The 26,507-nt window shown below is 38.9% G+C and overlaps 2 protein-coding genes across 3 annotated transcripts; one reads left to right on the forward strand and one right to left on the reverse strand.

The window, feature by feature from the left end:
• Positions 1–3,326: 3,326 nt before the first annotated feature.
• Positions 3,327–5,136, reverse strand: LOC111909011 (uncharacterized). Of its 2 annotated transcripts, XM_042898522.2 has the most exons (3): positions 5,003–5,136; positions 4,732–4,907; positions 3,327–4,601 (listed from the first exon to the last, which is right to left on the reverse strand). In XM_042898522.2, coding segments are annotated over exons 2-3 (981 nt in total). In that variant the 5' UTR covers positions 4,733–4,907; positions 5,003–5,136; the 3' UTR covers positions 3,327–3,621. The 2 variants fall into 2 exon arrangements, with proteins under 2 accessions (XP_042754456.1, XP_042754455.1); XM_042898521.2 differs by having other exon boundaries at positions 4,732–5,126.
• Positions 5,137–10,496: 5,360 nt separating this feature from the next.
• Positions 10,497–11,561, forward strand: LOC122196147 (uncharacterized mitochondrial protein AtMg00810-like). Its single transcript, XM_042898490.2, has one exon. The coding sequence runs from the start codon at positions 10,497–10,499 to the stop codon at positions 11,559–11,561; it is 1,065 nt and encodes a 354-aa protein (XP_042754424.2).
• Positions 11,562–26,507: the final 14,946 nt, after the last annotated feature.

The raw sequence follows: 26,507 nt of genomic DNA on the forward strand, positions 1-26,507 counted from the left end.
GGTTTCATTAGAAGATGAATGATGAGGTTTTGGGTATCTCAAAGAGGGACCAAATGTTGTTCCTAACATACTCATTTTGCTTTCAACTTTTTCAATATTCTCAAATGGTGCAACTGTTGCAGGCTGTTTGAGCATGAAAACAGGACCAAAAATGGCTTCACTACTTTTCTAAATCTTGTGTAAAAGCTGCACAAATTCATCAAAAGCCTTCAGAGGTTGTAAAGATTTTCAAGATTTTCTTTTAGGTATTCCCGGAATAATATTATTAAATCATAACAAGTAATGTAATTGAATTCTTGTTAAAAAAATATAATATCAATGACATAAAAATGCCATAATATTAAAGAAAACCCACTTAAGGATTTGATTCCATATAAACATTTTCGTATTATTTGTTGTTTTTGATTTTCTCATTTTATTATCTTTCGTCTAAATTTTTTTTTATTTATTAGTGATCACAATACAATGAGTGAGAAAGCATATGAGCAACAAGCTACATCATTAAACGTATTTGTTTCTAATTTGTATTTTACATTTCTATAATTGATTAATTGTATTATCTAAATATATTTACATAATATATTATAAATCTATAATAAGTTATTTTCTTCTTTTACAAATTAATTAATTTGTTAAAGAATAATATATTAATTAATATAAATAACTTGTCAATACTTTTAAAATGTTAATAATATTCAATATTGTTAGTATCTACTTTATTATATATATATATATATATATATATATATATATATATATATATATATATATATATATATATATATATTAAAATTCTCCTATCTTAGTAGTAATTTTGCTAAGGATTTGGCAAAAATGGTCCTTCTTTTATATATATATATATATATATATATATATATATATATATATATATATATATATATATATATATATATATATATATATATATATATATATATATATATATATATATATATATATGTTCAATTGTGTCTCATTTTATCTTTGCCAAGAATTTGGCAAAAATGGTCATTCCTTTATGTATACATGTTTTTTTGTCAATTTTGCCTCTTATTCTTTAGTCATTTTGACATCTTTTGTCCTTGCAATCAAAATTTTTCCATTTTTTAGAAACTTTTAACATTCAAAGTTTGGCCACAAAACTTTAAGGAATTGACAACTTTAGCCACTTTTCTAAAAACTTTCTAATTTCAACCCTTTAATTCTTTAGTCATTTTGACATGTTTGGTCCTTACAGTCTAAACTTTTATATTTTTTCATAAAAAATTCTCCTATGTTAGCTACAGTAACTTTGCTAAGGATTTGGCAAAATGGTCCTTCTTTTATATATACATGTTCAATTGTGTCTCATTTTACCTTTGCCAAGAATTTGGCAAAAATGGTCCTTCTTTATATATACATGTTTTTTGTCATTTTTCCTCCTATTCTTTAGTCAATTTTGACATCTTTTGTCCTTGCAATCAAAATTTTTACATTTTTAAGAAACTTTTAACATTCAATGTTTGGCCATAAAACTTTAAGGAATTGACAACTTTGGCAACTTTTCTAAAAACTTTCTAATTTCAACCTTTTAATTCTTTAGTCATTTCGACATTTTTGGTCCTTACAGTCTAAACTTTTATATTTTTTCATAAAAAACACAAAAAACGGTCCGGGGCAAAGTCCGAGTTTGTCCTCATATTTAACTTTTTTTTGTTTTTTCCTATCCGTTGCACTTTCTGCCAGCTCTCATTTGCTTCTTTTAGTATATTTTTTATATATTGGTCCGCATATTTATTTTTTTGTTTTTTTCCTGCCTCTATCTATCCGTCTCCGTTTATGAAAATTAGGGGTCGAATTATCCCACCTACATCTTTTAATAAAAACAACACTCAAATCAAACGCACACGGCCCATGCGGAGCATGGGCAACATATCTAGTTATCATTAAGTTTATTGAAAGAATATATAAGTACTTTTTTTTTAGATAACGTTATTTATTATTTGTTGAATAAAAATAGTTTAATATAGATTTTATGTTTCATTATACTTAATTGATTAGTATCTTATTATCTATTTTTTAATATATACCATATTATTCTAAGTGTAACTTAATATAATATTTTCTAATAAATAAAGAATTTTTTGTCACATGTTACCCTCTCATTCATTTGGTCACATGTCATTTTATGGTTATTTTCAATTAATTTTTTTTACACATGGCATTTTGTGGTTTTTTTTTCATTTTATTAATTTCCATATAATATTTAAATGTAATAATTGAAATAAATGTAATAATAAATGCATATCAATTTCATTAATTGATTTCTAATTTCAAATTTTCTAAATTAAATTTTCATTAGTTTTCTTTATTTGTTTATCTAAATTATTTCTTTAATTTAAAAGAAAAGCAAACAATTTAATTTTAATAATTCTATATTTTTCTATTTTTTTCTTATAAATTCAAACTTCTCAAATGTTTAAAATTTCATACTTTTTCCTTTAAAATGAACACATGTAATACATGAGTCTTACACCTAGTATAAGTATGAAAAATAAAAAGTAGACCTTGTGGTAGTTAAGCTTTTGAAAAATATTTAAGTAACCTAATTAGAACAAAACTAAAAGTTTGTTTCTATTTAATAAAGATTATTGCGAATATATTGCCGTATTATTCCTGTTAAATTTTATGATTTTATATGATATTTCACAATATGACAACTTACAAAACAATTTTCGATAATATAATTAGGCATACTAGTTCAAATTAACAATAAGAATATAAGAAATTTTGTGATCCAATTTTTTTAATAAATACTATATGGAAAATACTCTATACAAATTAGCAGCAGTGAAAAAGGTTCAAGATGAAACACATAGATAATGTTTCAGAGCTCTAAACAGACAATGTAAAATTGATGTGAAAAAATTATTGTTATCAAACTAACCTAACTAGACCTTATAAGATAACACAGATAAATATAAGTTCATATTAAAATGGATGGGCCTCAAAGTATTAACACGAGCCCACATAAAACTTTAGCCTATGCTTTAAATTCTAAAACAAACATATGATTGTATCCATTTTTTTTTTTTTTTTTTTTGGGATCCGATTATCTGACTCGGATTTTATTTACAAATGCCAAGATTGGGAAAAAAAGTAATTTCCTTTTTAACAATTATCATAACAAATAAATTACATTTACCGAATTTTCATATAAATGTATAAAAATGAAACTTAAGTAGCAAACCTTAACATAACCAAAAATAAAAGCAAAAATGACAGACTCAAAAAGCTTACTCTTGATGCTTGATTACAAGCCCATGCCCAAACATGAATACTTTACAAAACACAAAAACATCCATCATTTCCACCATTCTTGACACAAATCATGACCTCTGTTTTCACATGGTAATGCAATATCCATAATAAACCTTAATTTCAACATTCTTTCATCAAAATTCATCAAGAAAAAGCATATAATAATAATAGGCATATAACATCATTATTTAACCACACATTACATACGCTAAAAGTCTTAGAAATGAAGTGGAATCAATCTCCAAAACCACACAAGCGATCTTATTTCTCATCAGAAACATAAAATTACCTCTGAACTAATCAAATAACATGGTTCAGAACTCAGAAGAATGCTCTGCTTCCATAAAACACTTTTGGGTTTGAATCTGTGTTATGAGTTGACTCGTTTCCTTTTTCAATCGGAAGTTTCATCTTTGCTAGAGCTTCTGTGAACTGCTTCATGCTTTTCAAGTACATGTTTACAATCTCTTGTTGCATGACTTGATGCTCTGTTTCAGTTTCAGTGTTGTCGTCTTTCTTCTCTGGTGATTTTGAACTGTTTCTTGAAACAATTTCAAGGTTTTCTTGTGGGATTCTTGAAAGTAAATGATCATTCGAATATGAATTACTAATAGAATCATCGTTTTCAGTAGCGTGTGAGTAATATTCAGAAACCATGATCTCGTTTTCGTTCATGAGTTTTGGATCTGGAAACTCGATCTTTTCAAGCTCACAAGAAACTTCATCAGATTCATCTGAATCTTGATTACATAAAGAATGAGGAACATAATGAATTTCTAACATATCAAATGGTGAAGATCCGATGTAATTGATGCTTAATTTAACAAACCCAGATGGAGAATGGAGAAGTTCACTCGTTGAGAGTTCAAATTCCTTTTCAAAGTTCTGATTTTTGACGATAATTTCACGTAAAGGCACTAATGCAAACCCTAAAAGTTGATCTTCAAGATAGTTTTTGACTCTACTAAGCATCCAAATTTCACATCTCAAAGAACAATCCACTGTTCGGACATTGATCTGTAGGTTCTCATTAAAAACTGGATTTTGTCCACCCCCGTTGATTGTCTGAGTTGACTCGGTTGATTCCGGGTCACTAGTCAAGAAAATCTTAGCGTAGACATCTTGTTTATGGTAAATACATATATTATGAATATCTCTAGCTTCATGTATGAAAACATCAAGAACACCTATAAATCCGTCTTTTTTCTCCATTATACCATTTGAATTAAATTCTTGCTGACCAACAAATGAGGGGTTTGACAAGACGAGGTTTTGATGAGAATCCATGAAGATTATATTCACTGAATATAAGATGGGTAGTATTGAGTTTCAAGAAAAAGGAACAATGAACTAAAACCCAAGAGAAATTAACACATTTAGATCTCAAGTTGAAGCAATATTGAAATGGGAAGGCTTAAAACTATAACTTACTCAAGTTAGAGGGAAGATTGTGGATCTTTCTCTTCAAGAAATCTTGGAAAACCCATTTGGAATCAAAACCGAATTACTAATGAATGAAAGAGACCCAAGAAAATGTTAAGCGAAAGATCAACACTTTGACTCTTTTTCTTCAAGAAATCGTTGAAAACCAGTTAGAAATGATGAACCTGAAAGAAAACAAACTAAATAAAGAGTGGAACGAATGATCAAGTCTAAGAAAGAGTAATGAGAGTCATGCACGAGGGTTCATAAAGCAACAAACTTTTTGGGTAAATTATTAGGATTTAGGACACATGTCCAGAAAGCATGGCAGGAAGATTATTAAATGGAAGATCTTGGAGAATATTGGCAGAGTTTTTATGACTTTGATGAAAAGACATGGATATTGGATAGTGTTTTATGACTTTGATGCGTAACGGCCCTTTGTGTCCTTTTGTTCGATCAAAGTCAATACTAGGCTGCTGTACTAAAAGTTAGTATCTATTCCGGCATATCCTCTAATTTTTAAACAATTAAAAAAAATGGTAAATCATATTTTATAGGGTAATTCAATAGGTATCTTCAAATTATTTTGTTGTATAAAATAGAGATGAGAGAGCGAGAGGTCAGGCGAAAAGGCACTTTCAAGGTTGCAGCGGAGGGCTCTAAGACGGAGGCGGCGTATTGAGAGTTAATTCAGAGGCTGTTGCTCATGTGTTTTATTGTAGTGTGGAATAAATCAAACTAGTGTTTGAAAGTCCTGGTCTTTAGCTTAGTGGAGTTAGTTCCTATTTTTATGTAAGTTTTTGTTTTAAATAGACCTGCTATGTACGTGACTGTTATGTCACTTTCTCTATCATTCAAGTTCAATAAGAAAAGCCTCTAAAGCTTTGGCATGTTCTGTCCCCTGTTCACTGTTCAGAACCAAAACTACATAAGTCTTTCCAGTTTTGCCCTTCTAAGTTTAGTCCCCTGTAAAGTTGCTTTCCTGTCCCTGTTGCTATTTTGGTGTAAATTCTCAATTGTTCCGGCTAGAGTCCAACACTTGGTATCAGAGCATACCTGGGGTATATGCCAAAGTATCAATCTCGCGAGGAGATGACAAATAGCAGTAGCAGTGGCAACAATGGAAATGGTGAGAAAGATGGACAAGTCACTCTCCATTATCTGATGCTTTACCAGATCGAATTATGGTGCATGGGCGATCAAATGAGAGTTTTTATGCTGGCACAAGGAGTATGGGATGCAGTTGAGCCCAGGACTGCAAATACCATTGTCGAATCAAAGAGAGATAACATGGCATTAGCAACCATTTATCAGGGGATACCTGAAGACCTTCTAATGGTGTTAGCAGAGAAGAAGACAGCGAAGGAAGCATGGCAAGCCCTAAAAACAATGTTTATGGGAGCAGATAGGGTAAAGGCTGCAAGAATTCAGACATTGAAAGCTGAATTTGAGGCATTAAGTATGAAGGAAGTGGAAGGTGTTGATGAATTTACTGTGAAGGTAATCAACACAGTTAGTACCCTGCGCACTCTTGGAGACACCATAGAAGAGTCCTATGTAGTGAAGAAACTGCTAAGGGTTGTTTCATCTAAGTTTCTTCAAATTGCCTCTACTTTGGAGCAATTTGGTGATTTAGAGACAATGACAGTCGAAGAGGTTATTGGAAGACTGAAAGCCCACGAAAAAAGGATGAAAGGCCATGGAGAGAGTGATGAAAGGAAACTTCTCTTGACTCATAAGGAATGGTCAGAGAGGAATAAGAAGAAAACAGATGGGGAAACCAAGCAAAAGTCAAATAGGGGCAATGTTGGAAACTCACGTGGTCGAGGCAGGGGCAGAGGTAGGTCTGGTGGTCGTGGAGGTCGTGGTAGAGGGGGTTCATATCATCAAAAGGAAGGGAATCACCAAGCATCTGGTAGTCAAGACAAGAGTGGGATCCAATGCTACAACTGCCAGGAGTTTGGACACTATGCAGTTGAGTGTAAGAATCCCAGAAGAGAAAGAAATCAACAAAACAATTTGATACAAGACCATCATGACAATGAACCTGCTTTGCTTCTATCAACTTTCGAACATGGTGAAGTATTTCTCAATGAAGAAAATGTGACCCCACAGTTAAGATCACAAGGTGACATCTTCAGTCAGTCAAGTATGTGGTATCTCGACACAGGGGCTAGTAACCACATGACTGGAGATAAGGGCAAGTTTAGAAATCCGAATGAGTCAATTCAAGGATATGTGAAGTTTGGGAATGAAGCAAAAGTCCGTATAGAAGGAAAGGGCTCGATTGTCTTTCAATGCAAGGATGGGAGTCAACGCAAGCTTGATGAGGTATACTATATCCCAGACTTATGCAGTCATATAATAAGCCTGGGACAACTTGCAGAGGGAGGAGATGAAATAAGAATTAAAGATCCATTTTTGTGGGTCCACGATGTCACTGGGAAATTACTAATGAAGGTTAGAAGGTCCTCAAATAGATTCTATAAAATAGAGTTGGAAGAAGTCAAAGGAACATGCTTGATAGCAAAATCAAATGACCCATCGTGGTTATGGCACATGAGAATGGGTCATATTAACTTCAACTCAATGAAGTATATGCAGGAGAAGAAATTAATAGAAGGAATGCCTAAGATGTCCATTCCATCACAGCCATGCGAAGGGTGCTTAGTAGGAAAGCAAGTAAGAAAACCATTTCCTTCACACTCTAATTATACAGCAAAGAAAAGGCTGGAGCTAGTTCATGGTGATATTTGTGGCCTTGTTTCACCTCCTACACCCTCAGGGAACCGTTACTTCATGCTACTTGTTGATGAATTTAGCAGAGTAATGTGGGTTTATTTGCTAAAGTCAAAAGATGAGGCATTTGAAGTCTTTAAGAACTTCATAAGGAGAGTAGAAGTAGAGACTGGGGAGAAGTTGAAGATGTTTAGAACAGACCGTGGGGGTCAGTTCTTGTCAAATGAATTCACCCAATACTGCAATGAAACGGGTTTGGAAAGACACTATACAACACCATTCTCCCCACAGCAAAATGGTGTGGTGGAGAGACGGAACCGAACAGTGCTCGAAATGGTTAGATGTAATCTGAAGACCATGAAGATGCCGGATGTTCTGTGGGGGGAAGCTGTAACTCACTCAGTATATGTTCTGAATAGGGCACATACGAAAGCTTTAAGTGATACAACTCCCTACGAGAGGTGGACTGGAAGAAAACCGAACGTGGAACACCTTAGGGTGTTTGGTTGTATAGCTCACATGAGAATTACACAAAGAATCATCTGAAGAAGCTAGACGAGAGGAACATACGACTGGTTCATCTGGGAATTGAAAAGGGAACAAAGGCGTATAGGTTGCTGGACCCAGATACCGGGAAGATATACGTGAGTAGAGATGTAGTATTTCGATGAACAGCAAGGTTGGGTGTGGGAGAAGTGTGTGAAAATTAAAGTGGTACCAGGTATAAGTTTCACTGTTGAAGGTTTTAACCTAGACGAGGCTTATGATGATGAAGTCGACTGGGATCCGGATACCTCACAACAAGAAATTGGGTCTCCTCTAAATAATGATGAGTGGGCTGAAGACTCCCAGCCCATTAATTCTGAAGTCAACTCTCAGTCAAGCCCATTTATTGATACATCAGGTACGCCAAATTCACCTGGTACACCAAATACTCCAATTCCGATAGCAACTCCCAGCACCGCCTCAAGCTCCACAGGCGGTGGAGCCCCGAAGCGCTATCGAATGCTCACCGAGTTGTACGAGAACACCGACGAAATCAACCTACCCCCAGAAGAATTGTTGATGATCCGCAATGATGGAGAACCAACATCATACATAGAGGCGAGTAAGAGTAGCGAGTGGGTAGCTGCTATGGATTCCGAATTGGCATCAATTGAAAAAAACAACACCTGGAAGTTAGTCTATCTTCCAAAGAATCGAAAACCCATAGGTTTAAAATGGGTGTACAAGTTGAAGCGAGATCCAACTGGGAAGATCATAAAGCACAAAGTGAGGATTGTGGCAAAGGGGTACGTCCAAAAACACGGAATCGACTATGACGAGGTTTTCGCTTCGGTGGCCAGAATTGAAACGGTACGCCTCATTCTAGCTTTAGCAGGAACTAATGGATGGTGGGTGCACCATCTTGATGTGAAATCAGCATTCCTTAATGGCGAATTAGAACAAGAAGTATACGTCTCACAAATTGAAGGTTACCAGAAAGAAGGAGAGACGAACAAGGTGTACAAACTGACTAAGGCTCTGTATGGCTTAAAGCAAGCCCCGGGGGCCTGGAATGCGTGTTTGGATCGATACCTAAAACAATTGGGTTTTGCTTGCTGTGCTCATGAATATTCAGTATACACCAAGAAGCACAATGGTGACATACTGATTGTTGGGGTATATGTAGATGACCTACTTGTAACTGGTAGCTGTCACAAGCAAGTTCAAGATTTCAAAAGCAAGATGAATACCAAGTTTGAGATGAGTGATCTTGGTCTCTTATCATATTACTTGGGCATTGAAGTAAGTCAACAGGATGGTGTGATTACACTAAAGCAAGAATCCTATGCTAAGAATTTACTCATCAAGACCCGGATGTTAGATTGTAACCCCACCAAGAGCCCAATGGAACATAAGCTAAAGCTTCGCAGGGATGAAGAAGGAGAGTTGGTGAATCCCACTGAATACAGGAGCATCGTTGAAGGACTCAGGTATCTGACCCATACCCGTCCAGATATACTGTTTGCAGTTGGAGTAGTAAGCCGCTACATGGAAAGGCCAACTACAAAACACCTTCAAGCTGTTAAGGGAATACTCAGGTATGTGAAAGGCACCCTTGACTATGGTCTGAAGTACTCAAGAGGAAGAAAAGAAGTTGTGATTGTTGGATACACTGACAGTGATCTAGGGAATGATGTGAATGATAGGAGAAGTACAGGTGGAATGGCTTTTTATGTGAATGGAAATTTGATTACATGGGCCTCACAAAATCATAGATGTGTTGCCTTATCCTCCTGTGAAGCAGAGTTTATGGGTGTTCTAACCTATAAGTCCTATTGGGTGTTCTAACCTATAAGTCCTATTGGGTGTTCTTACAAGATCATCGCGAAGACTCTTGCTTCAAGGCTTAAAAGGGTGGTGGATTAGGTAATTGATGAAGTCCAAACTCCTTTCATTGCGGTTCGGAACATTCTTGATGGTCCTCTGGTTGTTAATGAGGTTTTTTCATGGGCGAAGAAATCCAAACACTAGCTCTTTCTCCTCAAAATTTATTTTGATAAGGCTATTGATTCCATAAGTTGAAATTATTTGGATTCGGTGATGATGCAAATGGGTTTCGGGGAAAAATGAAGATTTTGGATTCGTTGTTGTCTTTCCTCGGCTAGGGCCTCGGTTCTTCTTAACGACTCGGCTACAAAAAAATTTCAATTTACGCGTGGGGTGCGCCAAAGGGACGCTCTCTCCCTGTTTCTCTTCATCATCGTCATGGAAGAACTTCACGTGGCTATAAAGTCCACGGCTCACTTATGTATTTTTAGTGGGATAAAATTGCCTAATAAGGGCCCGACATTCTCCCACCTCTTTTTATGCCGATGACACTCTTTTTTTGGGAGAGTGGTCTAGCTTGAATTTTACCAACCTTTCCCGAATTCTTAAGTGCTTTCGTGTGGCTTCAAGACTTAAAGTGAATTTTCATAAATCCAAGGTATATGGCATTAGAGTTTCTAATGATGAAGTTTCCAATTGTGCTCGTATCTTGAGGTGTGATGCCGCCTCATTTCTGTTTACTTATTTGGGGGTTACCATTGGTGCTAACATGTCGCTTAAACAAAATTGGGGTGCGGTTATGGAAACGGTGGATAAAAAACTCACTTCTTGGGGTATATGTAGATGACCTACTTGTAACTGGTAGCTGTCACAAGCAACTTCAAGATTTCAAAAGCGAGATGAATACCAAGTTTGAGATGAGTGATCTTGGTCTCTTATCATATTACATGGGCATTGAAGTAAGTCAACAGGATGGTGTTATAACACTAAAGCATGAAGCCTATGCTAAGAATTTACTCATCAAGACACGGATGTTAGATTGTAACCCCACCAAGAGCCCAATGGAACACAAGCTAAAGCTTCGCAGGGATGAAGAAGGAGAGTTGGTGAATCCCACTGAATACATGAGCATCGTTGAAGGACTCAGGTATCTGACCCATACCCGTCCGGATATATCGTTTGCAGTTGGAGTAGTAAGCCGCTACATGGAAAGGCCAACTACAAAACACCTTCAAGCTGTTAAGGGAATACTCAGGTATGTGAAAGGCACCCTTGACTATGGTCTGAAGTACTCAAGAGGAAGAAAAGAAGTTGTGATTGTTGGATACACTAACAGTGATCTAGGGAATGATGTGAATGATAGGAGAAGTACAGGTGGAATGGCTTTTTATGTGAATGGAAATTTGATTACATGGGCCTCACAAAAACATAGATGTGTTGCCTTATCCTCCTGTGAAGCAGAGTTTATGGCAGCCACTCTAGCAGCTTGCCAAGGAATATGGCTTAGAAGACTCCTCAGGGAAATAACAGGGCAAACTGTGCCACCTGTAACTCTGCTGGTTGATAATCGTTCATCACTTGACCTCATGAAGAATCCAGTCTTTCATGGAAGGAGCAAGCACAGAGATATAAGATTCCATTTTATTCGTGAATGCATAGAAAATGGGGAGATAACAGTGAGTCATGTAAGCAGCAAAGAGCAGAAGGCTGACATACTCACCAAGACACTAGGAAGAATTAAACATGAAGAAATGTGGAATCTTATTGGAGTCAAGAAGTTTTAAGCCTCTGAATTAAGGGGGAAAGTATTGAGAGTTAATCCAGAGGCTGTTGCTCACGTGTTTTATTGTAGTGTGGAATAAATCAAACTAGTGTTTGAAAGTCTTGGTCTTTAGCTTAGTGGAGTTAGTTCCTATTTTTATGTAAGTTTTTGTTTTAAATAGACCTGCTATGTACGTGACTGTTATGTCACTTTCTCTGTCATTCAAGTTCAATAAGAAAAGCCTCTAAAGCTTTGGCATGTTCTGTCCCCTATTCAGATTACCAAAACTACATAAGTCTTTCCAGTTTTGCCCTTCTAAGTTTAGTCCCCTGTAAAGTTGCTTTCCCGTCCCTGTTGCTATTTTGGTGTAAATTCTCAATTGTTCCGGCTAGAGTCCAACACGGCAAACGTAGAAAATCTTACCTCCTTCTATGTGTCTAACCTTCGAGGTGAGGCATTCAAAAAGGAGATTTGGAAATCTTGTGCTTTGTTGGGAAATCTTTCATATATCTACATTGTGGGGAAGAAGGACTCTTTGGGTCCTTCTTCGCTTTTGTCAAATTTGCCAATGTAAAAGATAAGAAGGAGATCGACAACATTGTTAAGGGACTCAATGAAATTACTTGTAGAGGTAGGAAGTTGGCTGCTAACTGTGCAATTCATCCCAAGTGGGCATATCCTGTCACGTCCAGGCGATCCTCAGTCAGTCATTGCTCCTAGGGTGTTCAAAGCAGCACCTAGAGGAACAAGATCTTTTGCTGAAGTTACAAAAGGAACGACGGAAGTGGCTAAGGTGGTTGCAACTAGTTTGGAGGGGATTTCGGAAGTTCTCAATTGGGTTGACAAATCGGTTTTGGTGGGAGAAGTTAGGAATTACGAATTAATTTGTAACTTTCCTACTTTTGTTGGACCTTGAAGGTTTCGATGTTTTGGAGGTAAAATATACAAGGGGAATGCAGGTAGCTGTCAAATTCAGGTCTGAAAGGTCAGCAGAGGTTTTCAAGGCCAACAAATGTATTTGGCTAAAGTGGTTCATTTGGCTTGATTTGTTTGGGAAGGTCCGTTCAAGTCTTGGCAGAATTGTGCGGATTAAAATTGTCGGGGTATCGATTTCGGCTTGGGATGAGTCTAACTTCGGACCCATAGCTAGGTCTTTGGAAAAGTTATGGTCGATGTTGCCTCATTCTGGAACTGTTCCAATGTTTCCAGTGGGAAGCTTTGTATACTTACTCACAATTTGAAAAGGATCAACGAGGAAATTTCGATATATTTTTCGGGGGCTATTCAATCCGTAGGAATTTTCGAGGTCGATGATGATTGGGTTCCATTCCGACCTTTCTCCCATTCATCTTCCGAAAAGTTTGAGGAGGAATCTGATGATGGTGATGAATTTTCCGTATCGTCTGATAAGGTCATCCTAGAGGAAGGTGAATTCGTCCTTGGTTTGGGTAGCAGTGGGGTGGTGGCGAATGAATCTCAATTGGTTGACAAGGAGAGGATAGCCGAAGAGTCGTGCGTGGATGTGCGTGAAGGAAATGAGGAGGTGCATGGGTTCGATGGGGCATTGCCTCATGATGACATGTTTCCGAGACCGCCTTGGTAATTAATGGGAGAGTTAACTCCACTTGTGGTTCGGATCTAGGCGAGAAAGGCGGGTCAGCCGATACAAATTTGGCCAGATATGTTTTGCTCCCTCACACTCCTAGGTACAATGGCGAAGCGATCAATCCAGATTTCGAAATGGGAGGTTCTGGGCTCAAAAGAAGGAGAACCAAATTAAAAGCTCTTTTTTCTTCCCTTGACTCAGGAGTTCGGCTTAGAGTTTCCAGGAGCTCTCTTCATGATAACTCGCTTGATCTTAACAGAAGAACTCCTCAATCTCCAAGCAATTACGTGCGTAATGATGGTGTTGGTGTCGATTCTATGGGTAACCCTAATCCGCCTTCTCTTTCTTCTTCTTTCTTCTATGGAGGTGGATCAAACAATCGCGGTGGGGAAACAAGTGGGATTCTAGATTGCTTGTGGGAATCCGACGCTTAAGGAGGCTCTCTGTGGTGAAGGTGTTAAACCAGGTATCCAATGAATGTCCTTTCTCTACACATTAGGGGGGTGTGAAATTCACACAAAATTGAGTGGTTGGCTAGGCTTAGAAGAGAGCTCAGTTTCTCCATTTTTAGGTTGCAAGAGACCCGAGTCTCTTTTTTCCCGGTCGGAATCGATAGGTAATGGGGCTCATGAAGTGTGGGCATTGATTTCATTGAATCAAATGGGATTTCTGGTGGTTTGATGTGTTTCTAGGACAAGGTAATTTTCCAGGTTATCTCTGTTATAAAGAATAGATATTACATGGCAATGGTGGGTTATTGGAATGGAGCTATTAGGGAAACTATCCTTGTTAATGTCTACGCGCCTCAGGAAGTTGGAGAAAAGAAACAGTTATGGACGAATTACAGAACTTGATGCGGTCTAGGCCCGGTAATTGGGTGTTTTTTGGAGACTTTAATATCGTGAGGAGAGCAGAGGAACGGTTCAATTCTATTTTTTGTCCTAAAATTGCCAAGGCGTTTAACAGTTTCATCTCAGGATCTGGGCTTCTACATCTGAACATATGAGGGAGAAGATACACTTATTTTAGTGAGGTGGGCTGCAAGCTGAGTAAGCTTGATCGTTTCTTAATTTGTCCTAACTTTTTATCCGCTTTTCCCTCCGCTTCTTTCACGGCCTTACCTAAGGAATATCCCGATCACTCGCCGATTCATTTGAGAACGAGTTTTTTGGATTTTGGGAAACCTGCTTTACGTTTTTTAATTTATGGCTCTTGCGAGATGGGTTTGAGGCGGTCGTAATTAAGGTTTGGAATACTTTTGATGGTAGTGGGGCCCCAGATCGGTATTTGTCTGATAAACATAAATTTGTTAAGGAGGCCATCAGAGTCTGGAAACGGGTGGAGTTTGACAAAGAATGCAAAGATCTGGTTGGGCTTAGAACTAAAGTGAATGACATTGAGATGCTTGCAGAAAGCAGACTCCTTTCTGATTGTGAAATTGAGACCCGGAGTAATTATAAGGAAAAAATAATTGAACTCGAGAATATGGCAAAATTAGATCTTGAGCAGAAAACAAAAATTAAATGGTTAGCTGATGGGGATGAGAACACATCTTTCTTTCACAAATCCTTGAAATCCAAAAATAGAAAAAAATAATATTCATGGGATGATGGTCAACAACTTGTGGATTACGGATTGCAAGACGATAAAGCAGGAAACCTGGAAGTTCTTTAGTGCTAAATTTCGTGAAACTTGTCAAGACCGCCCCCACTGATTAATCAGAATTTCAAGTCATTGTCTCCGGGGGGATCGGGAATTTTTGGAGATGCCTTTTGGTGTCGAAGAAATAAAGGATGTGGTTTGGAAATGTGGGAATGATAAAGCTTCAGGACCAGATGGTTTCACGTTTAAATTTATTAAACATTTCTGGGATTTAATGCTAGGAGACATTATGCATTTCGTGAGGAATTTTGAGGCTTATGGAGGTTTTTCTTGAGATAGTAATTCGTCCTTTATTTCTCTTGTGCCCAAGGTGAAAGACCCTCATTCGTTAAACGAGTTCTAACCTATAAGTCCTATTGGGTGTTCTTACAAGATCATCGCGAAGACTCTTGCTTCAAGGCTTAAAAGGGTGGTGGATTAGGTAATTGATGAAGTCCAAACTCCTTTCATTGCGGTTCGGAACATTCTTGATGGTCCTCTGGTTGTTAATGAGGTTTTTGCATGGGCGAAGAAATCCAAACACTAGCTCTTTCTCCTCAAAATTTATTTTGATAAGGCTATTGATTCCATAAGTTGAAATTATTTGGATTCGGTGATGATGCAAATGGGTTTCAGGGAAAAATGAAGATTTTGGATTCGTTGTTGTCTTTCCTCGGCTAGGGCCTCGGTTCTTCTTAACGACTCGGCTACAAAAAAATTTCAATTTACGCGTGGAGTGCGCCAAGGGGACGCTCTCTCCCTGTTTCTCTTCATCATCGTCATGGAAGGACTTCACGTGGCTATAAAGTCCACGGCTTAATTATGTATTTTTAGTGGGATAAAATCTCCTAATAAGGGCCCGACTTTCTCCCACCTCTTTTTACGCCGATGACACTCTTTTTTTGGGAGAGTGGTCTAGCTTGAATTTTACCAACCTTTCCCGAATTCTTAAGTGCTTTCGTGTGGCTTCAAGACTTAAAGTGAATTTTCATAAATCCAAGGTATATGGCATTAGAGTTTCTAATGATGAAGTTTCCAATTGTGCTCGTATCTTGAGGTGTGATGCCGCCTCATTTCTGTTTACTTATTTGGGGGTTACCGTTGGTGCTAACATGTCGCTTAAACAAAATTGGGGTGCGGTTATGGAAACGGTGGATAAAAAACTCACTTCTTGGGGTATATGTAGATGACCTACTTGTAACTGGTAGCTGTCACAAGCAAGTTCAAGATTTCAAAAGCGAGATGAATACCAAGTTTGAGATGAGTGATCTTGGTCTCTTATCATATTACTTGGGCATTGAAGTAAGTCAACAGGATGGTGTGATTACACTAAAGCAAGAAGCCTATGCTAAGAATTTACTCATCAAGACCCGGATGTTAGATTGTAACCCCACCAAGAGCCCAATGGAACACAAGCTAAAGCTTCGCAAGGATGAAGAAGGAGAGTTGGTGAATCCCACTGAATATAGGAGCATCGTTGAAGGACTCAGGTATCTGACCCATACCCATCCAGATATATCGTTTGCAGTTGGAGTAGTAAGCCGCTACATGGAAAGGCCAACTACAAAACACCTTCAAGCTGTTAAGGGAATAATCAGGTATGTGAAAGGCACCCTTGACTATGGTCTGAAGTACTCAAGAGGAAGAAAAGAAGTTGTGATTGTTGGATACACTGACAGTGATCTAGGGAATGATGTGAATGATAGGAGAAGTACAGGTGGAATGGCTTTTTATGTGAATGGAAATTTGATTACATGGGCCTCACAAAAACATAGATGTGTTGCCTTATCCTCCTGTGAAGCAGAGTTTATGACAGCCACTCTAGCAGCTTGCCAAGGAATATGGCTTAGAAGACTCCTCAGGGAAATAACAGGGCAAACTGTGCCACCTGTAACTCTGCTGGTTGATAATCGTTCATCACTTGACCTCATGAAGAATCCAGTCTTTCATGGAAGGAGCAAGCACATAGATATAAGATTCCATTTTATTCGTGAATGCATAGAAAATGGGGAGATAACAGTGAGTCATGTAAGCAGCAAAGAGCAGAAGGCTGGCATACTCACCAAGACACTGGGAAGAATTAAACATGAAGAAATGCGGAATCTTATTGGAGTCAAGAAGTTTTAAGCCTTTGAATTAAGGGGGAAAGTATTGAGAGTTAATCCAGAGGCTGTTGCTCACGTGTTTTATTGTAGTGTGGAATAAATCAAACTAGTGTTTGAAAGTCTTGGTCTTTAACTTAGTGGAGTTAGTTCCTATTTTTATGTAAGTTTTTGTTTTAAATAGACATGCTATGTACGTGACTGTTATGTCACTTTCTCTGTCATTCAAGTTCAATAAGAAAAGCCTCTAAAGCTTTGGCATGTTCTGTCCCCTGTTCAGATTACCAAAACTACATAAGTCTTTCCAGTTTTGCCCTTCTAAGTTTAGTCCCCTGTAAAGTTGCTTTCCCGTCCCTGTTGCTATTTTGGTGTAAATTCTCAATTGTTCCGGCTAGAGTCCAACACGGCAAACATAGAGAATCTTACCTCCTTCTATGTCTCTAACCTTCGAGGTGAGGCATTCAAAAAGGACATTTGGAAATCTTGTGCTTTGTTGGGAAATCTTTCATATATCTACATTGTGGGGAAGAAGGACTCTTTGGGTCCTTCTTCGCTTTTGTCAAATTCGCCAATGTAAAAGATAAGAAGGAGATCGACAACATTGTTAAGGGACTCAATGAAATTACTTGCAGAGGTAGGAAGTTGGCTGCTAACTGTGCAATTCATCCCAAGTGGGCATTTCCTGTCACGTCCAGGCGATCCTCAGTCAGTCATTGCTCCTAGGGTGTTCAAAGCAGCACCTAGAGGAACAAGATCTTTTGCTGAAGTTACAAAAGGAACGACGGAAGTGGCTAAGGTGGTTGCAACTAGTTTGGAGGGGATTTCGGAAGTTCTCAAATGGGTTGACAAATCGGTTTTGGTGGGAGAAGTTAGGAATTACGAATTAATTTGTAACTTTCCTACTTTTGTTGGACCTTGAAGGTTTCGATGTTTTGGAGGTAAAATATACAAGGGGAATGCAGGTAGCTGTCAAATTCAGGTCTGAAAGGTCAGCAGAGGTTTTCAAGGCCAACAAATGTATTTGGCTAAAGTGGTTCATTTGGCTTGATTTGTTTGGGAAGGTCCGTTCAAGTCTTGGCAGAATTGTGCGGATTAAAATTGTCGGGGTATCGATTTCGGCTTGGGATGAGTCTAACTTCGGACCCATAGCTAGGTCTTTTGGAAAAGTTCTGGTCGATGTTGCCTCATTCTGGAACTGTTCTAATGTTTCCAGTGGGATGCTTTGTATACTTACTCACAATTTGAAAAGGATCAACGAGGAAATTTCGATATATTTTGCGGGGGCTATTCAATCCGTAGGAATTTTCGAGGTCGATGATGATTGGGTTCCATTCCGACCTTTCTCCCATTCATCTTCCGACAAGTTTGAGGAGGAATCTGATGATGGTGATGAATTTTCCGTATCGTCTGATAAGGTCATCCTAGAGGAAGGTGAATTCGTCCTTGGTTTGGGTAGCAGTGGGGTGGTGGCGAATGAATCTCCAATGGTTGACAAGGAGAGGATAGCCGAAGAGTCGTGCGTGGATGTGAATGAAGGAAATGAGGAGGTGCATGGGTTCGATGGGGCATTGCCTCATGATGACATGTTTCCGAGACCGCCTTGGTAATTAATGGGAGAGTTAACTCCACTTGTGGTTTGGATCTAGGCGAGAAAGGCGGGTCAGCCGATACAAATTGGGCCATATATGTTTTGCTCCCTCATACTCCTAGGTACAATGGCGAAGCGATCAGTCCAGATTTCAAAATGGGAGGTTCTGGGCTCAAAAGAAGGAGAACCAAATTAAAAGCTCTTTTTTCTTCCCTTGACTCAGGAGTTCGGCTTAGAGTTTCCAGGAGCTCTCTTCATGATAACTCGCTTGATCTTAACAGAAGAACTCCTCAATCTCCAAGCAATTACGTGCGTAATGATGGTGTTGGTGTCGATTCTATGGGTAACCCTAATCCGCCTTCTCTTTCTTCTTCTTTCTTCTATGGAGGTGGATCAAACAATCGAGGTGGGGAAACAAGTGGGATTCTAGATTGCTTGTGGGAATCCGACGCTTAAGGAGGCTCTCTGTGGTGAAGGTGTTAAACCAGGTATCCAATGAATGTCCTTTCTCTACACATTAGGGGGGTGTGAAATTCACACAAAATTGAGTGGTTGGCTAGGCTTAGAAGAGAGCTCAGTTTCTCCATTTGTAGGTTGCAAGAGAGCCGAGTCTCTTTTTTCCCGGTCGGAATCGATAGGTAATGGGGCTCATGAAGTGTGGGCATTGATTTCATTGAATCAAATGGGCTTTCTGGTGGTTTGATGTGTTTCTAAGACAAGGTAATTTTCCAGGTTATCTCTATTATAAAGAATAGATATTACATGGCAATGGTGGGTTATTGGAATGGAGCTATTAGGGAAACTATCCTTGTTAATGTCTACGCGCCTCAGGAAGTTGGAGAAAAGAAACAGTTATGGACGAATTACAGAACTTGATGCGGTCTAGGCCCGGTAATTGGGTGTTTTTTGGAGACTTTAATATCGTGAGGAGAGCAGAGGAACGGTTCAATTCTGTTTTTTGTCCTAAAATTGCCAAGGCGTTTAACAGTTTCATCTCAGGATCTGGGCTTCTACATCTGAACATATGAGGGAGAAGATACACTTATTTTAGTGAGGTGGGCTGCAAGTTGAGTAAGCTTGATCGTTTCTTAATTTGTCCTAACTTTTTATCCGCTTTTCCCTCCGCTTCTTTCACGGCCTTACCTAAGGAATATCCCGATCACTCGCCGATTCATTTCAGAACGAGTTTTTTGGATTTTGGGAAACCTGCTTTACGTTTTTTAATTTATGGCTCTTGCGAGATGGGTTTGAGGCGGTCGTAATTAAGGTTTGGAATACTTTTGATGGTAGTGGGGCCCCAGATCGGTATTTGTCTGATAAACATAAATTTGTTAAGGAGGCCATCAGAGTCTGGAAACGGGTGGAGTTTGACAAAGAATGCAAAGATCTGGTTGGGCTTAGAACTAAAGTGAATGACATTGAGATGCTTGCAGAAAGCAGACTCCTTTCTGATTGTGAAATTGAGACCCGGAGTAGTTATAAGGAAAAAATAATTGAACTCGAGAATATGGCAAAATTAGATCTTGAGCAGAAAACAAAAATTAAATGGTTAGCTGATGGGGATGAGAACACATCTTTCTTTCACAAATCCTTGAAATCCAAAAATAGAAAAAATAATATTCATGGGATGATGGTCAACAACTTGTGGATTACGGATTGCAAGACGATAAAGCAGGAAACCTGGAAGTTCTTTAGTGCTAAATTTCGTGAAACTTGTCAAGACCGCCCCCACTGATTAATCAGAATTTCAAGTCATTGTCTCCGGGGGGATCGGGAATTTTTGGAGATGCCTTTTGGTGTCGAAGAAATAAAGGATGCGGTTTGGAAATGTGGGAATGATAAAGCTTCAGGACCAGATGGTTTCACGTTTAAATTTATTAAACATTTCTGGGATTTAATGCTAGGAGACATTATGCATTTCGTGAGGAATTTTGAGGCTTATGGAGGTTTTTCTTGAGATAGTAATTCGTCCTTTATTTCTCTTGTGCCCAAGGTGAAAGACCCTCTTTCGTTAAACGAGTTCTAACCTATAAGTCCTATTGGGTGTTCTTACAAGATCATCGCGAAGACTCTTGCTTCAAGGCTTAAAAGGGTGGTGGATTAGGTAATTGATGAAGTCCAAACTCCTTTCATTGCGGTTCGGAACATTCTTGATGGTCCTCTGGTTGTTAATGAGGTTTTTGCATGGGCGAAGAAATCCAAACACTAGCTCTTTCTCCTCAAAATTTATTTTGATAAGGCTATTGATTTCATAAGTTGAAATTATTTGGATTCGGTGATGATGCAAATGGGTTTCGGGGAAAAATGAAGATTTTGGATTCGTTGTTGTCTTTCCTCGGCTAGGGCCTCGGTTCTTCTTAACGACTCGGCTACAAAAAAATTTCAATTTACGCGTGGGGTGCGCCAAGGGGACGCTCTCTCCCTGTTTCTCTTCATCATCGTCATGGAAGGACTTCACGTGGCTATAAAGTCCACGGCTCACTTATGTATTTTTAGTGGGATAAAATTGCCTAATAAGGGCCCGACTTTCTCCCACCTCTTTTTACGCCGATGACACTCGTTTTTTGGGAGAGTGGTCTAGCTTGAATTTTACCAACCTTTCCCGAATTCTTAAGTGCTTTCGTGTGGCTTCAAGACTTAAAGTGAATTTTCATAAATCCAAGGTATATGGCATTAGAGTTTCTAATGATGAAGTTTCCAATTGTGCTCGTATCTTGAGGTGTGATGCCGCCTCATTTCTGTTTACTTATTTGGGGGTTACCGTTGGTGCTAACATGTCGCTTAAACAAAATTGGGGTGCGGTTATGGAAACGGTGGATAAAAAACTCACTTCTTGGGGTATATGTAGATGACCTACTTGTAACTGGTAGCTGTCACAAGCAAGTTCAAGATTTCAAAAGCGAGATGAATACCAAGTTTGAGATGAGTGATCTTGGTCTCTTATCATATTACTTGGGCATTGAAGTAAGTCAACAGGATGGTGTGATTACACTAAAGCAAGAAGCCTATGCTAAGAATTTACTCATCAAGACCCGGATGTTAGATTGTAACCCCACCAAGAGCCCAATGGAACACAAGCTAAAGCTTCGCAAGGATGAAGAAGGAGAGTTGGTGAATCCCACTGAATATAGGAGCATCGTTGAAGGACTCAGGTATCTGACCCATACCCATCCAGATATATCGTTTGCAGTTGGAGTAGTAAGCCGCTACATGGAAAGGCCAACTACAAAACACCTTCAAGCTGTTAAGGGAATAATCAGGTATGTGAAAGGCACCCTTGAATATGGTCTGAAGTACTCAAGAGGAAGAAAAGAAGTTGTGATTGTTGGATACACTGACAGTGATCTAGGGAATGATGTGAATGATAGGAGAAGTACAGGTGGAATGGCTTTTTATGTGAATGGAAATTTGATTACATGGGCCTCACAAAAACATAGATGTGTTGCCTTATCCTCCTGTGAAGCAGAGTTTATGGCAGCCACTCTAGCAGCTTGCCAAGGAATATGGCTTAGAAGACTCCTCAGGGAAATAACAGGGCAAACTGTGCCACCTGTAACTCTGCTGGTTGATAATCGTTCATCACTTGAACTCATGAAGAATCCAGTCTTTCATGGAAGGAGCAAGCACATAGATATAAGATTCCATTTTATTCGTGAATGCATAGAAAATGGGGACATAACAGTGAGTCATGTAAGCAGCAAAGAGCAGAAGGCTGACATACTCACCAAGACACTGGGAAGAATTAAACATGAAGAAATGCGGAATCTTATTGGAGTCAAGAAGTTTTAAGCCTCTGAATTAAGGGGGAAAGTATTGAGAGTTAATCCAGAGGCTGTTGCTCACGTGTTTTATTGTAGTGTGGAATAAATCAAACTAGTGTTTGAAAGTCTTGGTCTTTAGCTTAGTGGAGTTAGTTCCTATTTTTAGGTAAGTTTTTGTTTTAAATAGACCTGCTATGTACGTGACTTTTATGTCACTTTCTCTGTCATTCAAGTTCAATAAGAAAAGCCTCTAAAGCTTTGGCATGTTCTGTCCCCTGTTCAGATTACCAAAACTACATAAGTCTTTCCAGTTTTGCCCTTCTAAGTTTAGTCCCCTATAAAGTTGCTTTCCTGTCCCTGTTGCTATTTTGGTGTAAATTCTCAATTGTTCCAGCTAGAGTCCAACACGGCAAACATAAAGAATCTTACCTCCTTCTATGTCTCTAACCTTCGAGGTGAGGCATTCAAAAAGGAGATTTGGAAATCTTGTGCTTTGTTGGGAAATCTTTCATATATCTACATTGTGGGGAAGAAGGACTCTTTGGGTCCTTCTTCGCTTTTGTCAAATTCGCCAATGTAAAAGATAAGAAGGAGATCAACAACATTGTTAAGGGACTCAATGAAATTACTTGCAGAGGTAGGAAGTTGGCTGCTAACTGTGCAATTCATCCCAAGTGGGCATATCCTGTCACGTCCAGGCGATCCTCAGTCAGTCATTGCTCCTAGGGTGTTCAAAGCAGCACCTAGAGGAAGAAGATCTTTTGCTGAAGTTACAAAAGGAATGACGGAAGTGGCTAAGGTGGTTGCAGCTAGTTTGGAGGGGATTTCGGAAGTTCTCAAATGGGTTGACAAATCGGTTTTGGTGGGAGAAGTTAGGAATTACGAATTAATTTGTAACTTTCCTACTTTTGTTGGACCTTGAAGGTTTCGATGTTTTGGAGGTAAAATATACAAGGGGAATGCAGGTAGCTGTCAAATTCAGGTCTGAAAGGTCAGCAGAGGTTTTCAAGGCCAACAAATGTATTTGGCTAAAGTGGTTCATTTGGCTTGATTTGTTTGGGAAGGTCCATTCAAGTCTTGGCAGAATTGTGCGGATTAAAATTGTCGGGGTATCGATTTCGGCTTGGGATGAGTCTAACTTCAGACCCATAGCTAGGTCTTTTGGAAAAGTTCTGGTCGATGTTGCCTCATTCTGGAACTGTTCCAATGTTTCCAGTGGGAAGCTTTGTATACTTACTCACAATTTGAAAAGGATCAACGAGGAAATTTCGATATATTTTGCGGGGGCTATTCAATCCGTAGGAATTTTCGAGGTCGATCATGATTGGGTTCCATTCCGACCTTTCTCCCATTCATCTTCCGACAAGTTTGAGGAGGAATCTGATGATGGTGATGAATTTTCCGTATCGTCTGATAAGGTCATCCTAGAGGAAGGTGAATTCGTCCTTGGTTTGGGTAGCAGTGGGGTGGTGGCGAATGAATCTCCAATGGTTGACAAGGAGAGGATAGCCGAAGAGTCGTGCGTGGATGTGCATGAAGGAAATGAGGAGGTGCATGGGTTCGATGGGGTGTTGCCTCATGATGACATGTTTCCGAGACCGCCTTGGTAATTAATGGGAGAGTTAACTCCACTTGTGGTTCGGATCTAGGCGAGAAAGGCGGGTCAGCCGATACAAATTGGGCCAGATATGTTGTGCTCCCTCACACTCCTAGGTACAATGGCGAAGCGATCAGTCCAAATTTCGAAATGGGAGGTTCTGGGATCAAAAGAAGGAGAACCAAATTAAAAGCTCTTTTTTCTTCCCTTGACTCAGGAGTTCGGCTTAGAGTTTCCAGGAGCTCTCTTCATGATAACTCGCTTGATCTTAACAGAAGAACTCCTTAATCTCCAAGTAATTACGTGCGTAATGATGGTGTTGGTGTCGATTCTATGGGTAACCCTAATCCGCCTTCTCTTTCTTCTTCTTTCTTCTATGGAGGTGGATCAAACAATCGCGGTGGGGAAACAAGTGGGATTCTAGATTGCTTGTGGGAATCCGACGCTTAAGGAGGCTCTCTGTGGTGAAGGTGTTAAACCAGGTATCCAATGAATGTCCTTTCTCTACACATTAGGGGGGTGTGAAATTCACACAAAATTGAGTGGTTGGCTAGGCTTAGAAGAGAGCTCAGTTTCTCCATTTTTAGGTTGCAAGAGACCCGAGTCTCTTTTTTCCCGGTCGGAATCGATAGGTAATGGGGCTCATGAAGTGTGGGCATTGATTTCATTGAATCAAATGGGATTTCTGGTGGTTTGATGTGTTTCTAGGACAAGGTAATTTTCCAGGTTATCTCTGTTATAAAGAATAGATATTACATGGCAATGGTGGGTTATTGGAATGGAGCTATTAGGGAAACTATCCTTGTTAATGTCTACGCGCCTCAGGAAGTTGGAGAAAAGAAACAGTTATGGACGAATTACAGAACTTGATGCGGTCTAGGCCCGGTAATTGGGTGTTTTTTGGAGACTTTAATATCGTGAGGAGAGCAGAGGAACGGTTCAATTCTATTTTTTGTCCTAAAATTGCCAAGGCGTTTAACAGTTTCATCTCAGGATCTGGGCTTCTACATCTGAACATATGAGGGAGAAGATACACTTATTTTAGTGAGGTGGGCTGCAAGCTGAGTAAGCTTGATCGTTTCTTAATTTGTCCTAACTTTTTATCTGCTTTTCCCTCCGCTTCTTTCACGGCCTTACCTAAGGAATATCCCGATCACTCGCCGATTCATTTGAGAACGAGTTTTTTGGATTTTGGGAAACCTGCTTTACGTTTTTTAATTTATGGCTCTTGCGAGATGGGTTTGAGGCGGTCGTAATTAAGGTTTGGAATACTTTTGATGGTAGTGGGGCCCCAGATCGGTATTTGTCTGATAAACATAAATTTGTTAAGGAGGCCATCAGAGTCTGGAAACGGGTGGAGTTTGACAAAGAATGCAAAGATCTGGTTGGGCTTAGAACTAAAGTGAATGACATTGAGATGCTTGCAGAAAGCAGACTCCTTTCTGATTGTGAAGTTGAGACCCGGAGTAATTATAAGGAAAAAATAATTGAACTCGAGAATATGGCAAAATTAGATCTTGAGCAGAAAACAAAAATTAAATGGTTAGCTGATGGGGATGAGAACACATCTTTCTTTCACAAATCCTTGAAATCCAAAAATAGAAAAAATAATATTCATGGGATGATGGTCAACAACTTGTGGATTACGGATTGCATGACGATAAAGCAGGAAACCTGGAAGTTCTTTAGTGCTAAATTTCATGAAACTTGTCAAGACCGCCCCCACTGGTTAATCAGAATTTCAAGTCATTGTCTCCGGGGGATCGGGAATTTTTGGAGATGCCTTTTGGTGTCGAAGAAATAAAGGATGCGGTTCGGAAATGTGGGAATGATAAAGCTTCAGGACCAGATGGTTTCACGTTTAAATTTATTAAACATTTTTGGGATTTAATGCTAGGAGACATTATGCATTTGTGAGGAATTTTGAGGCTTATGGAGGTTTTTCTTGAGATAGTAATTCGTCCTTTATTTCTCTTGTGCCCAAGGTGAAAGACCCTCTTTCGTTAAACGAGTTCTAACCTATAAGTCCTATTGGGTGTTCTTACAAGATCATCGCGAAGATTCTTGCTTCAAGGCTTAAAAGGGTGGTGGATTAGGTAATTGATGAAGTCCAAACTCCTTTCATTGCGGTTCGGAACATTCTTGATGGTCCTCTGGTTGTTAATGAGGTTTTTGCATGGGCGAAGAAATCCAAACACTAGCTCTTTCTCCTCAAAATTTATTTTGATAAGGCTATTGATTCCATAAGTTGAAATTATTTGGATTCGGTGATGATGCAAATGGGTTTCGGGGAAAAATGAAGATTTTGGATTCGTTGTTGTCTTTCCTTGGCTAGGGCCTCGGTTCTTCTTAACGACTCGGCTACAAAAAAATTTCAATTTACGCGTGGGGTGCGCCAAGGGGACGCTCTCTCCCTGTTTCTCTTCATCATCGTCATGGAAGGACTTCACGTGGCTATAAAGTCCACGGCTCACTTATGTATTTTTAGTGGGATAAAATTGCCTAATAAGGGCCCGACTTTCTCCCACCTCTTTTTACGCCGATGACACTCTTTTTTTGGGAGAGTGGTCTAGCTTGAATTTTACCAACCTTTCCCGAATTCTTAAGTGCTTTCGTGTGGCTTCAAGACTTAAAGTGAATTTTCATAAATCCAAGGTACATGGCATTGGAGTT

The sequence above is a fragment of the Lactuca sativa genome, chromosome 9 (genome assembly GCF_002870075.4).
Source record: "Lactuca sativa cultivar Salinas chromosome 9, Lsat_Salinas_v11, whole genome shotgun sequence".
Taxonomy (NCBI): Eukaryota; Viridiplantae; Streptophyta; class Magnoliopsida; order Asterales; family Asteraceae; genus Lactuca; species Lactuca sativa.